The sequence below is a fragment of the Coregonus lavaretus genome, assembly GCF_964263955.1.
Source record: "Coregonus lavaretus genome assembly, chromosome: 1".
Lineage (NCBI taxonomy): Eukaryota > Metazoa > Chordata > Actinopteri > Salmoniformes > Salmonidae > Coregonus > Coregonus lavaretus.
The window spans coordinates 87,282,767-87,296,689 of NC_139988.1; the positions used below are offsets into that span (position 1 = coordinate 87,282,767).

Genomic DNA, 13,923 nt, shown 5'->3' on the forward strand with positions numbered 1-13,923 from the left:
TTTATGCCACAACAATAAATAGAACGATACGTTTACCACCGTTTTTTCAAATGATCCTTTAAAACTACTACCACTAGTTCGATGGTTGTAGCCACCAATTGTCCCATTAACAATCACCCATATTAGCAAACCTATTTCATTTCAAACTTATTTCACATTTCTCTAGTATAGGCTACTTATGGTAATGAAGGATATCAGCAGAATGCCTGTGGTAAGTGATCGGTGTGGATAATTGGTCTATTGTCCCAGCGCTACAGTCAAACACACCTGCCCTGCGGCTGGTCGCCATAACAACAGAGAAGTCCCACCACCACCAGCAGCGTGAGGGCGGCTCCCGGCCAATGGAGACATGAGTGGCGGTTGCCATGGTGAAGGAAGCTCTTCACCCACTGCTCCTAAAATAACATCAAACAAACAAAACATCTTGTTACACTCTACAAATCAAATCAAATTTGATTGGTCACATGCGCCGAATACAACAGGTGCAGACATTACAGTGAAATGCTTACTTACAGCCCTTAACCAACAGTGCATTTATTTTTAACGAAAAAAGTAAAAATAAAACAACAACAAAAAAAGTGTTGAGAAAAAAAGAGCAGAAGTAAAATAAAATAACAGTAGGGAGGCTATATATACAGGGGGGTACCGGTGCAGAGTTAATGTGCGGGGGCACCGGCTGTGCAGTGCGGGGGTACCTACCTGTGCAGTGGGTTGTTTGCCACGGCCTGTGATCTGGTGCTGGTCAAGCAGGGTGGTGAGCTGGTCCCTCAGTTTACCCAGAGCCTGACCAGTGGACAAGCCCAGGGTCCCCACTCCCTCCTCCTGAAACACACACACATATTCAATATATACATTTGAATCCACAAATCACATTACAGTCAAGAAGGATTCAAACATTTCAAAGGTCACAGATTCAGGGACACTTATGGTACAAAAAGCACCTTGTCCACACAGCTAGGCTGCCCACGACAGCTGAAACAGAGCAGTACCTTGTTAGCTGCTTTGCCTTGGTCCTATGCACAGGTGCACTGCCACACGCAGTTAAACACATTCAAATAACAGATTTGCATTAAATCAACCATTTCCCCTAGTTCACATTTGTTGCCCCAAGTTTTTCTGCGCTTCCGTTTTATGGTTTTAATAAGCAAAACTCAAAAAGATTTGTTAGATCATTAGTAAGCTAAACTGAATTGTACTTTCACTCTAATGAGCCAAACTAACTGATGCCAATAGGATGATATGGTTTTAATGAGCAGAGATACAGCAGAGATTATTGTTCTGCCATAGGTAGAGCACGGCGCTTGTAACGCCAAGGTAGTGGGTTCGATCCCCGGGACCACCCATACACAAAAATGTATGCACGCATGACTGTAAGTCGCTTTGGATAAAAGCGTCTGCTAAATGGCATATTATATTATTATTATACATTTCATCATTCATCTACACTGAACAAAAATATAAAACGCAACATGTAAAGTGTCTGTCCCATGTTTCATGAGCTGAAATAAAAAGATACCAGACATTTTCCTTAGGCACAAAAAGCGTATTTCTCTAAAATTTTGTGCACAATTTTTTTACATCCCTGTTAGTGAGCATTTCTCCTTTGCCAAGATAAATCCATCCACCTGACAAGTGTGGCATATCAAGAAGCTGATTAAACAGCATGATCATTACACAGGTGCACCTTGTGCTAGGGACAATAAAAGGCCACTCTAAAATGTGCAGTTTTGTCACACAACACAATACCATAGACGTCTCAAGTTTTGAGGGAGCGTGCAATTGGCAAGCTGACTGCAAGAATGTTCATTTCTCTACCATAAGCCTCAAACGTCGTTTTAGAGAATTTGGCAGTACTTCCAACCGGCCTCACAACCGCAGACCACGTGTATGGCGTCGTGTGGGCAAGCGGTTTGCTGGTGTCAACGTTGTGAACAGAGTGCCCCATGGTGGCGGTGGGGTTATGGTACGGGCAGGCATAAGCTACGGATAACAAACACAATTGCATTTTATCTATGACAATTTGAATGCACAGAGATACCATGACAAGATCCTGAGACCCATTGTTGTGCCATTCATCCGCCGCCATCCCCTCATGTTTCAGCATGATAATGCACGGCCCCATGTCGCAAGGATCTGTACACTATTCCTGGAAGCTGAAAATATCCCAGTTCTTCCATGGCCTGCATACTCAGACATGTCACCCATTGAGCATGTTTGGGATGCTCTGGATCGACGGGTACAACAGTGTGTTCCAGTTCCCGCCAATATCCAGCAACTTCACACAGCCATTGAAGAGGAGTGGGACAACATTCCACAGGCCAAAATCAACAGCCTGATCAACTCTATGCGAAGGAGATGTGTCGTGCTGCATGAGGCAAATGGTGGTCACATCAGATACTGACTGGTTTTCCTTTTCATTAAGGTATCTGTATGCCCAGTCATATGAAATCCATAGATTAGGGCCTAATGAATTTCCTTCCTAATATGAACTGTAACTCAGTAAAATCTTTGAAGTTGTTGCATTTCTATTTTTTTCAGTACAGTTATTCACAACAGAAGTGAAGCAAGCTGCAAACAAACCTAAATGTCAGTGGTTTAGGGTTACAATGGAGGTGAAGCCAGCTGCAGAGAAACAACCATATCTAATGTCAGTGGGAACCCAATATTTTCCCACACTCCCCCACTCTACAGACACACACACACACACACACACACACCCCATTTCAGCTCAGCGCCATTTTATTTCTCCACATCCCACCCAGCTATAAATAACTGACAATTCTCCATAGTCAGGAAGCAGAAAATTCTCTAGACATGGATAAACACAAAAACACACCCGGACGTCAGAGCCTGGGCTCATTTCTCTCTGCCCGTAAAGTCTGCCCTACACTGAATCTTCGTCTAGCTCAGCCCAGCCACAGCCCAGTGCCAGCTGGATTAGCTCTGACTGTATGTGTCTCTGCAGTGTCTGGCTAGACGATACAGGAGAGTGATCAAGCGGAGAGGAGAGAGAGAGAGAGTTTAAAAAAGAGAGTAGAGGCATATGAGAGAGCGAGAGAGATTTAAAAAGAGTTTTAAAAAAAGAGAGTGGAGGCATATGAAAGCTGAAAGAACAGAAGACAAAGAGTGAAAGAGAATGAGAGAGACAAACTGTATTGAGGGTTGTGCTTTGCTTTCCAGTGTTTCCGCTGCAGTCGTTTAGCTGTGCTGATGCGCCACGACAAAAACATTGCCGCCACACAATTGTATTTTACAGTCCACATTTACTTTTCCTCTGCAAACATAACGAGTAATGAATAGAGAAACTATTCTACTCTGGGGTTGTCAGATATATCTATTTACCTAGTCGGCTTGTTGTTGTGTTTAATGCCAGAATATTCCTCGAGGCACATTCAAGTTACGAGTGCCATGGGGAGGGAAACACGCATTCTGACAAGCAGCCAATGCACAAGAATTCTTGCAATTGCGGGGAAAACATCAGTTTTAATTACTTTTGTTAAAAAGAGGGGGATCCCATTCGTACTTTATTTATCAACTCTTAAATATGCGCAAACGTAACACAGGTAAATCGTAGGGTAACTTGGGGTAAAATGCAACCTCAATATATTTTTTGGGTGATGAGACAGATTACATTTTTAGTTGAGCCAGAGTAGTGGTCACCAGTAAAAGTGTTGGGGGGGGGATTGAGACGAAGTGGTTTCTGTGAAAAGTACAGATAGGGGCATGTTACCCAAGGTGGTGCGTTACCCTAAGAGATAGGACTACATTATATTCACAGTGTTTATGCACGTTTTTTGGGACATAAAATGCATCAATAGGATGCTAACTAGTTGAAAGATCACATTTGGGATCTAGCTAATGATTAGCCCAATAGGGTAAATGCAGAAGGGCAACCCCATTCTTCAGCCTATTTATTTCTAGCCACTATGCTGCATCAGTTGGGCTACAGGTGATAATGCTTATTGGTAATAGCATACCTGATAATATGGACCATACATTGGCTATGTTAAAACTAATTTAACAAATAATTTTACCGATATGCTATTGGCTCTGTGACGACCCTCCCACTCTGTCTGCCGTATTCTCTCTTTGCTCTTGTTTCCTTATTAGGATGCCGGTGGGCGGAGTTGGGAGGGTCGTCAGCTACATGGGAAACACCTGGGCCGGGTGTGTCCCAGCATAAATGGACCTCTTCCACATTCATGAAAGAGACTCTCTCCAGGCAGATACTTTGACTTTGGTTGTGGTATTTTTGTGGCCTTTTTGGTTGTTTGCTTTGGCACCTCTCAACACTTTTCCATATTACATTTATGCAAGCAAACACTCACTTACACTACTGATTACTGATTACACACCCCATTGTTATTTGAGTTAGTTTACTTTAGTTAATAAATATATACTTTAAGTATTCCTTGTCTCCACGTGTCTCCCTTTTGTTACGAACTTGAGCCGGTTCGTGACAAGTGGGGGCTCGTCTGGGATCTTGAACTGGTTGTGTTTGGGAGAACGTGGAGTTAATGTTCAATTCTGTAGGTTTTTTTTGTGTACATTTTGTTAGTTTGTTTGAGTTTGATAGGCCCAGTATTGGTTTCCTTTGGGTTGTGTACTGCGTTGGAGAGAGTACATTGGTTAGTTTCCAGTCCCTGCCCAGCTTGGAAACTCTTGCTCTACTCGCTGTTGGGGCAGCGGTCTGAGGAGGTGTGTACAATCGGCTGTGTACCTCAGTGGGAGATTGGGTAGGGTAGTGACATTTTCTACCCGGAGCTATTGCTTTTTCCCCTGATAGGCTTAGTGACGTGTTTTGTTTTGGGATACGTTGGGCATGGTTAAATGTTTGTTATTTTTGTGTGGTGTCTGTGGACTGAGCAGTTGTCTCGGGGGCACATCCGTGGCTTGGTGGAATCTACCAGCGTGCTGGGGGGTTTAATTCCTTGCCAGCGGGCTACAGTGCGTAATTACCCACCGCGAATCCACACGAAGACTAGGGTTGAGTTATTGTAGGTTATGGGGAAGCTCCATATCCCAGCTCTCTTCTGTGGTGCTCGGTGTGATTGTCATTTCTCTTGTGTCTGGTGTGCTCAGCAGAGGGGTTGAGCAAGATTATTATGATATATATATATTTTTTTTTTCTCCTGATTATGGCGTCTAATGTAGACGAGTTCATTCGCTTTCCATCAGAAGAACTGTTAGAATTATGTACTAAAGAACAGCTGTTGAAGGTTGCTGAACACTACAAGGTTGAAATTAGTGATAAACGCCAAAAAAATCCTATTAGGTTAATATTGAAGGCCAATTTGATGGAGAGTGGTATTCTGGATGTTACCACTGGGGCAGCCTCTGCTGAGGACACGTTGTCTCCCCGATATGTTACAATGACCGCTCCATCGGTTAGTCATAGTAGTCTTCTTTTTGAACAGCAGAAAGAACTGCTTCTGTTACAGCTGGAGCATGAACAAGCTAAAATGGAGCATGATCGTGTAAAATATGAAAGGGAATTGGAATTTAAATAGGATATGGAGCGTGCTAAAATCAAGCTGCAACAAGAGCGACTAGAGTTGGTTAGGGAAGGAAAGCTCTCAGGGGAGAGTTTGCTCTGGGAAGGTGACCCAGAGTTACCTAGGGGTCGTTCCTCTTTTGGTCGTAATCCAGACACATTTGATATTGTTGGGAATTTACGGTTGTTGCCCCAGTTTAATGAAAAGGACCCGGAGACATTATTTTCGTTGTTTGAGCGTGTTGCTGACGCTAGGAGTTGGCCTGATTCTGATCGCACTTTGATGTTGCAGTGTGTGCTGACTGGTAAAGCGCAAGAAGCATATTCAGCTCTTAGTGTAGCAGACAGTGTTAGTTATGAGAAGGTTAAAACGGCTGTGTTACAGAGTTATGAATTGGTCCCTGAGGCTTACCGTCAACGATTTTTTATTACTTTAAAAAGGGATGATCAGCAGACTCATGTTGAGTTTGCGCGAATATTATCTTCACAGTTCAATCGCTGGTGTTCCGCCTCTGCAGTTATGACTTTCCAAGGGCTGTGTGATCTGATTATGTTAGAACAATTTAAGGACACAATCCCTGATCGTATAGCGACGTACATTAACGAACGAAAAATAAAGACTGTCGCTGAAGCTGCGGTTTTGGCAGATGAATATGTGTTGACTCACAAAAATGTTTTTGCAGAACCCCGTATTCGGAGTGAGTGGGGGCGTTCGCAGAGATTTGGGCCTCGCTCGCCGAGATACTTCGGTTCCCAGGCAGAGTTTCATTCAACTAGGGTTGAGCCTGATACCCGAGGTAAAACTGACGTTGGTCAAGAGTGTCACTACTGTCAAGAATTAGGTCATTGGAAAAATGAATGTCCGATTCTTAGGTCTAGGGGTAAATTCAGTACAGGTGCTTATGGTAAATCGAGGCCTGCAGCGTTAGCAGCGCCTGTTCCACATCAGTTCACTCCTGACGCATTGTCTCATGCCCAGAGCCAGGTGAAAGGTTATATTGATCCCGACTATTTACCTTTCGTTACGGAGGGTTTTGTGTCTATGGTAGGAAGTAAGAACCTAGTGCCAGTAAAGATCCTAAGAGACACAGGTGCCTCTGAATCATTTGTGTTGGAATCTGTGTTACCCTTCTCTGCGGAGACTGATTCGGGGAATAGTGTTCTAATTAGGGGAATAGGTTTGAACACTCTGTCAGTTCCATTGCATAAACTGATGTTGGATTGTGGACTGGTGAAGGGTGAGGTTGTTGTGGGGGTGCGTCCTTCATTGCCTATTGAGGGTATTGACGTGATCCTTGGAAATAACTTGGCTGGGGAGCGTGTGTGGCCTATCGCGTTTCCATCTTTAGTGGTTTCCACTAAGCCGTCAATTGTAGGGATTCCTGATGAGAGTGCGCAGAATTTCCCAGAGGTGTTTTCTGCGTGTGCAGTGACGCGTTCTATGATCCATGACGACCTGGTCATGGAGCTGGCTAACGAGAATACCACAAAGAAGTCTGTTACTGTTTTCCCTGTTATCCCGTTATCTATATCCCGCTCCGATTTAATCGAGGCGCAACGGACTGACCCTACATTAGAAGAGTTGCGGGACCAAATTGTGCCTGTGGAACAGTTGGGAGATGTCGCACAGGGCTATTTTCGCCAAGAAGAGGTCAGATGAGAAAGTGGATGTCTCATGGTAGTTGTTTTCTGGGGGAGGCGATTAGTCAGGTGGTGGTACCAGTTAAGCTTCGTGAGTTGGTGCTAACAACTTCTCACAATGACGTTGCTGGGCATATGGGTGTGAGAAAAACCTACAATCGTATATTACGACATTTATTTTGGCCAAGATTAAAGAGGGATGTTTCTGATTTCATCAAAACTTGTCACACCTGTCAATTAACTGGTAAACCTAATCAAGCTATTAAGCCGGTACCACTGTTCCCTATTCCTGTACTCAGTAAACCTTTTGAGTATTTGATTATTGATTGTGTTGGTCCTCTGCCTCGTTCTAGAAAGGGTAGTAATTATTTGTTGACTGTGATGTGTCAGACCACTAGGTTTCCTGCTGCCTATCCTCTCCGGTCTATCACGACTAAGGCTGTGTTAAAAGCTTTGACTCAGTTTCTCTCACTGTTTGGAATCCCTAAGGTCATTCAAAGTGATCAAGGATCTAATTTCACCTCTAATCTCTTTGGTCAGGTTATCCAACAACTCCATATTAAACACAACTTGTCTAGCGCCTATCATGCCCAAAGTCAAGGAGCACTGGAACGTTTCCATCAAACACTTAAGTCTTTGTTGAGAGCTTATTGTACTGAGATGGAAAAGGATTGGGAGGAGGGGTTGCCTTGGTTATTGTTAGCTGCTAGGGAGGTTTCACAGGAGAGCACGGGTTTTAGCCCAAATGACCTAGTGTTTGGACATCGGGTGCGTGGGCTTTTATCTGTTCTCCAGGATGACTGGAAGTCTCCCGAGCCTCCTCAGTCCCTGTTATCATATGTGGGTGATTTTCGGCGACGCTTGTATGCCGCTGGTGAAATGGCTAAAGAGAAGCTATCATCTTCACAGGACAGGATGAAGAGCATATATGATCGCCGAGCTGAGCCTCGTCAGTTTAGTCCAGGTGATCAGGTTCTGGCTCTGCTGCCAATTGTTGGTTCTCCTTTTCAAGCCAAGTTTCAAGGTCCATATACAGTGGTGCGCCAGTACACTGAGCAAAATTATCTAGTTGCCACTCCAGAACGGAGGAAAGCACACCAACTGTGCCATGTAAATTTGTTAAAACCCTATTATGCACGTTCCTCTGAGACTGAACAGTGGGAGTCTACAGAGGACGGTAAGGCTGTTCTTTTGGCTGATACTGTTTATTCCAAGAGTTCTGGTCATGCTAGGTCTGTGCAGGAGCAGGAAGATGTTTCTGGTCCCGACGATTGCATACTGCAGGGTAGATTGAAAAATTCAGAGACACTGGAGATTTTAGATAGCCTTCTTACTCATCTACCTGTTGATGAGTGGAAAGAGATGGTTGGTTTGATTCAGAGATTTCCAGGGTTGTTTTCTGATACACCTACACGTACAAACTTAATAGAACATGATATTGACATTGGAGATGCTGACCCCATTCGTCAACGGTTCTATAGAGTTTCTTCAGAGAAACTGCGTTGTCTGGATGCTGAGGTCCGGTACATGCTGGAGAGTAAAATAGCAGAGCCTTCTTTCTCCAGTTGGGCTTCTCCCTGTATCTTGGTCAGTAAATCGGATGGAACAAATAGATTTTGTACGGACTACCGTAAGGTAAACGATGTCACTAAGCCGGATTCATTTCCTCTTCCTCGGATGGAGGACTGCGTTGATCAAGTCGGCGCAGCTAAGTTTGTGAGCAAATTTGACCTGTTAAAGGGCTATTGGCAGGTGCCACTGACGAGTAGGGCACGTGAAATCTCTGCCTTTATTACACCTTTTGGTCTGTACTCGTATTCGGTTATGAGTTTCGGACTGCGTAATGCGCCTGCCACTTTTCAGCGACTTATGAACAGGGTTGTCTCTGGTCTGGCCGGGTGCGCTGTTTATCTGGACGATGTAGTGATATATGCAGATACTTGGGAGGAACATCTGTCCCGTATTCAAGCCTTGTTTGGACGTCTGGCTGCGGGTCGCCTCACGATAAATTTGGCTAAATGTGAGTTTGCTCAGGCGACTGTTACATACCTTGGAAAGGTGGTTGGGCAGGGTGAAGTGCGTCCTGTTCGGGCTAAAGTGGTAGCTATTGATGCTTTTCCACTACCAGCTACTAAAAAGGAACTGATGCGTTTCTTGTGAATGATTGGGTATTATCGTGGGTTTTGTAGGAACTTCTCTACTGTGGTCACTCCCTTGACAGATTTGCTGAAAGCTAAGGCTGTGTACGTATGGTCTTCTCATTGTCAACAGGCTTTCGAAGATGCAAAGAGGTTGCTTACTTCAACTCCGGTACTGGCTGCTCCTCGTGTGGATTTGTCATTTACCTTGCAGGTGGATGCTAGTCATGTGGGGGCGGGTGCAGTTTTGCTGCAAGCAGATGTGGCTGGGGTTGAGAGGCCTGTTAGTTTCTTTTCCAAAAAGTTTTACCATTATCAGTTGAACTATTCGGTCATTGAAAAAGAAGCATTAGCACTTATATGGGCGCTACAACACTTTGAAGTGTATGTTGGGTCGGGTGTAGTACCTATTGTGGTCTACACCGACCATAACCCTCTCACCTTTTTGAGGTCCATGAGGTGCCCTAATCAGAGGATAATGAGATGGTGTTTATTTTTACAATCCTTCCATCTAGATGTGCGGCACATCCGGGGGACTGATAACGTGATTGCTGATGCGCTCTCTCGTGCGCCCTGTTCATGAATATTGATGTGACCGACCATTGTTTGATTTTGTCATGTTCTATCTTTCCTGTTTGTCCCTTCCTAGTCTTGTGTTCTTCTTTCCTCTTAAAGGTTGCTTCCTGTGCAAAGGTTGCTGAGGTCTGGAGAGGAGGATGATGGGGGGGCAAGTGGAGGTGTGAACATGTACAATTTGTCAGTTTGGGACGCAGGGGCTGGTACGTTGGTCCGGGGTCCTTGTTGGTCCCCGGTCTTATGGGGGGGGGGGGGGGGGGGGGGTGTGACGACCCTCCCACTCTGTCTGCCGTATTCTCTCTTTGCTCTTGTTTCCTTATTTGGATGCCGGTGGGCGGAGTTGGGAGGGTCGTCAGCTACATGGGAAACACCTGGGCCGGGTGTGTCCCAGCATAAATGGACCTCTTCCACATTCATGAAAGAGACTCTCTCCAGGCAGATACTTTGACTTTGGTTGTGGTATTTTTGTGGCCTTTTTGGTTGTTTGCTTTGGCACCTCTCAACACTTTTCCATATTACATTTATGCAAGCAAACACTCACTTACACTACTGATTACTGATTACACACCCCATTGTTATTTGAGTTAGTTTACTTTAGTTAATAAATATATACTTTAAGTATTCCTTGTCTCCACGTGTCTCCCTTTTGTTACGAACTTGAGCCGGTTCGTGACAGCTCATTTCTGGAGGTGGAAATTATATTTTAGGTTCGGCATAACATTATTTTCCTTTTAAAGAGTCAGCCGAACTGAGCTTAATCCTTCTACATACAAGGGGGAGGATGGACCCCACCCTTGTGTGGTAGCAGGGTGTAGCAACTCTTGCTATGCAAATGTGAGTATGCCTCTATGGCCACGCAAATGAAATGTTTCGTAAAAAGTGGTAATCATTTGTGAGAATGAGGCGGACGAATTGGGCATCAACTCGTCGATCTGCGTGGCACATTTACTCCTTGTGAACTTCCATGGCTATCAACAATGGAAGGAGGGCTTCAGCAAACCGTTGCTTTTCAAAGTGGATGCTGTCCCTACCAACAACATATCCCAAGCAGCCAGCAGCAGCAGAGACAGAGCATTATCAGGGCTTCATCAGGTACAGAGCATTCGGAAAGTTTTCAGATCCCTTGACTTTTTCCACATTGCAATGTTAGTCTTATTCTAAAATTGATTCGTTTTTTCCCCCTTAATCTACAAACATAACCCCATAATGACAAAGCAAAAAAAAAGGTTTTTAGATTTTTTAACAAATGTATAAAAAAAACTAAATGAAATATCATTTTTACATAAGTATTCAGACCCTTTACACAATACTTTGTTGAAGCACCTTTGGCAGTGATTACAGCCTCAGGTCTTCTTGGGTATGACCCTACAAGCTTGGCACATCTGTATTTGAGGAGTTTCTCCCATTCTTCTCTGCAGATACTCTCAAGCTCTGTCAGGTTTGGATTTTCAGGTCTCTCCAGAGATGTTCAATCGGGTTCAAGTCCGGGCTCTGGCTGTGCCACTCAAGGACATTCAGAGACTTGTCCCGAAGCCACTCCTGCATTGTCTTGGCTGTGTGCTTAGGGTTGTAGTCCTGTTGGAAGGTGAACCTTCACCCCAGTCTGAGGTCCTGAGCGCTCTAGAGCAGGTTTTCATCAAGGATCTCTCTGTATTTTGCTCCGTTCATCTTTCCCTCGATCCTGACTTGTCTCCCAGTCCCTGCCGCTGAAAAACATCCCCCCCAAAAAATGTCATCGAGCACAACCCTCTCTCGGAGCTCTACAGACAATTCCTTCCACCTCATGGCTTGGTTTATACTCTGACATGCACTGTCAACTGTGGGACCTTATACACAGTTGAAGTCGGAAGTTTACATACACCTTATCCAAATACATTTAAACTCAGTTTTTCACAATTCCTGACATTTAATCCTAGTAAAAATTCCCTGTCTTAGGTCAGTTAGGATCACCACTTTATTTTAAGAATGTGAAATGTCAGAATAATAGTAGAAAGAATTATTTATTTCAGCTTTTATTTATTTAAATCACATTCCCAGTGGGTCAGAAATGTACATACACTCAATTAGTATTTGGTAGCATTGCCTTTAAATTGTTTAACTTGGGTCAAAGGTTTTGGGTAGCATTCCACAAGCTTCCCACAATAAGTTGGGTGAATTTTGGCCCATTCCTCCTGACAGAGCTGGTGTAACGGAGTCAGGTTTGTAGGCCTCCTTGCTCGCACATGCTTTTTCAGTTCTGCCCACACATTTTCTATAAGATTGAGGTCAGGGCTTTGTGATGGCCACTCCAATACTTTGACTTTGTTGTCTTTAAGCCATTTTGCCACAACTTTGGAAGTATGCTTGGGGTCATTGTCCATTTGGAAGACCCATTTGTGACCAAGCTTTAACTTCCTGACTGATGTCTTGAGATGTTGCTTCAATATATCCACATAATTTTCCTTCCTCATGATGCCATCTATTTTGTGAAGTGCACCAGTCCCTCCTGCAGCAAAGCACTCCCACAGCATGATGCTGCCACCCCCGTGCTTCACAGTTGGGATGGTGTTCTTCAGCTTGCAAGCATCCCCCTTTTTCCTCCAAACATAACAATGGTCATTATAGCCAAACAGCTCTATTTCTGTTTCATCAGACCAGAGGACATTTCTCCAAAAAGTACGATCTTTGTCCCCATGTGCAGTTGCAAACCGTAGTCTGGCTTTTTTATGGCGGTTTTGGAGCAGTGGCTTCTTCCTTGCTGAGCGGCCTTTCAGGTTATGTCGATATAGGACTTGTTTTACTGTGGATATAGATACTTTTGTACCTGTTTCCTCCAGCATCGTTACAAGGTCCTTTGCTGTTGTTCTGGGATTGATTTGCACTTTTCGCACCAAAGTACGTTCATCTCTAGGAGACAGAACGCGTCTCCTTCCTGAGCGGTGTGACAGCTGAGTGGTCCCATGGTGTTTATACTTGCGTACTATTGTTTGTACAGATGAACATGGTACCTTCAAGTGTTTGGAAATTGCTCCCAAGGATGAACCAGACTTGTGGAGGTCTACAATTTTTTTCTGAGGTCTTGGCTGATTTCTTTTGATTTTCCAAGCTGTTTAAAGGCACAGTCAACTTAGTGTATGTAAACTTCAATGGGAAAGTTCTTTTTTTTATGGAGCATTGTTGTCACAGTTGCTTCTTGTTGAAGAGGCTGGCAAAATAAGTGAGCTATATGTTGTTTGTGTACTACCATATGTTGATAACATAGCCAAGTTTGTCACTGGTATGGGTTAGTAAATATCCTAAATTTAGCCAGCTAGACAGTAATAGCCGCAAGCTAAAACCGGGGAGAGAGGAGGAGAGAATTCACTTCATGTTTCATCTGCTGCTGGCTTGATAATGTTCCCTCAAATACATTTTTACAGATGTCATTTTACAGACTATAATTGTTCAATATGTTGTGAATATTGTAGAAAAATACTCACAGACGTTTTCCATACTAAAACGTGAAGTACAACTTGGTGCGCACCAGCTTATCATGTACAGTAGCCATCTTGCTTTCCGGATCTTTCCGGCAATCTTCGTGGTTTTTATATGCAGTGAGAATAAATTGTACAAAAAAGTTGTAAACTAAAAAGTTAGAATCCATGTATATTCATACATTTACATTTTATATTTTAGCCATTTAGCAGACGTTCTTATCCAGAGCGACTTACAGTTAGTGAGTACATACATTATTTTTTATTTTATTTATTTTTTCATACTGGCCCCCCGTGGGAATCAAACCCACAACCCTGGCGTTGCAAATGCCATGCTCTACCAACTGAGCTACAGCCCTGCCGGCCATTCCCTCCCCTACCCTGGACGACGCTGGGCCAATTGTGCGCCGCCCCATGGGTCTCCCGGTCGCGGCCGGCTACGACAGAGCCTGGATTCGAACCAGGATCTCTAGTGGCACAGCTAGCACTGCAATGCAGTGCCTTAGACCACTGCGCCACTCGAGGGAAGTAGGGGTCCTGATAAATCATAATACAATTAAAATAAATGTGTTTAACACTATTAACTAATATACACTAAGCCTTTATTACTCCTGTATGAGCG

The 13,923-nt window shown here is 44.0% G+C and overlaps 1 protein-coding gene across 1 annotated transcript in view; it reads right to left on the reverse strand.

The window, feature by feature from the left end:
• Window positions 1–13,923, reverse strand: part of LOC311137246 (transmembrane protein 94-like) — a 32,674-nt gene that overhangs the window by 16,179 nt on the left and 2,572 nt on the right. The window contains exons 4-5 of the mRNA XM_084171636.1: window positions 700–822; window positions 268–395 (exon numbers count right to left, since the gene is read on the reverse strand). Coding sequence (XP_084027762.1) covers window positions 268–395; window positions 700–822 — 251 coding nt within the window. The remainder of the gene's footprint in view (window positions 1–267; window positions 396–699; window positions 823–13,923) is intronic.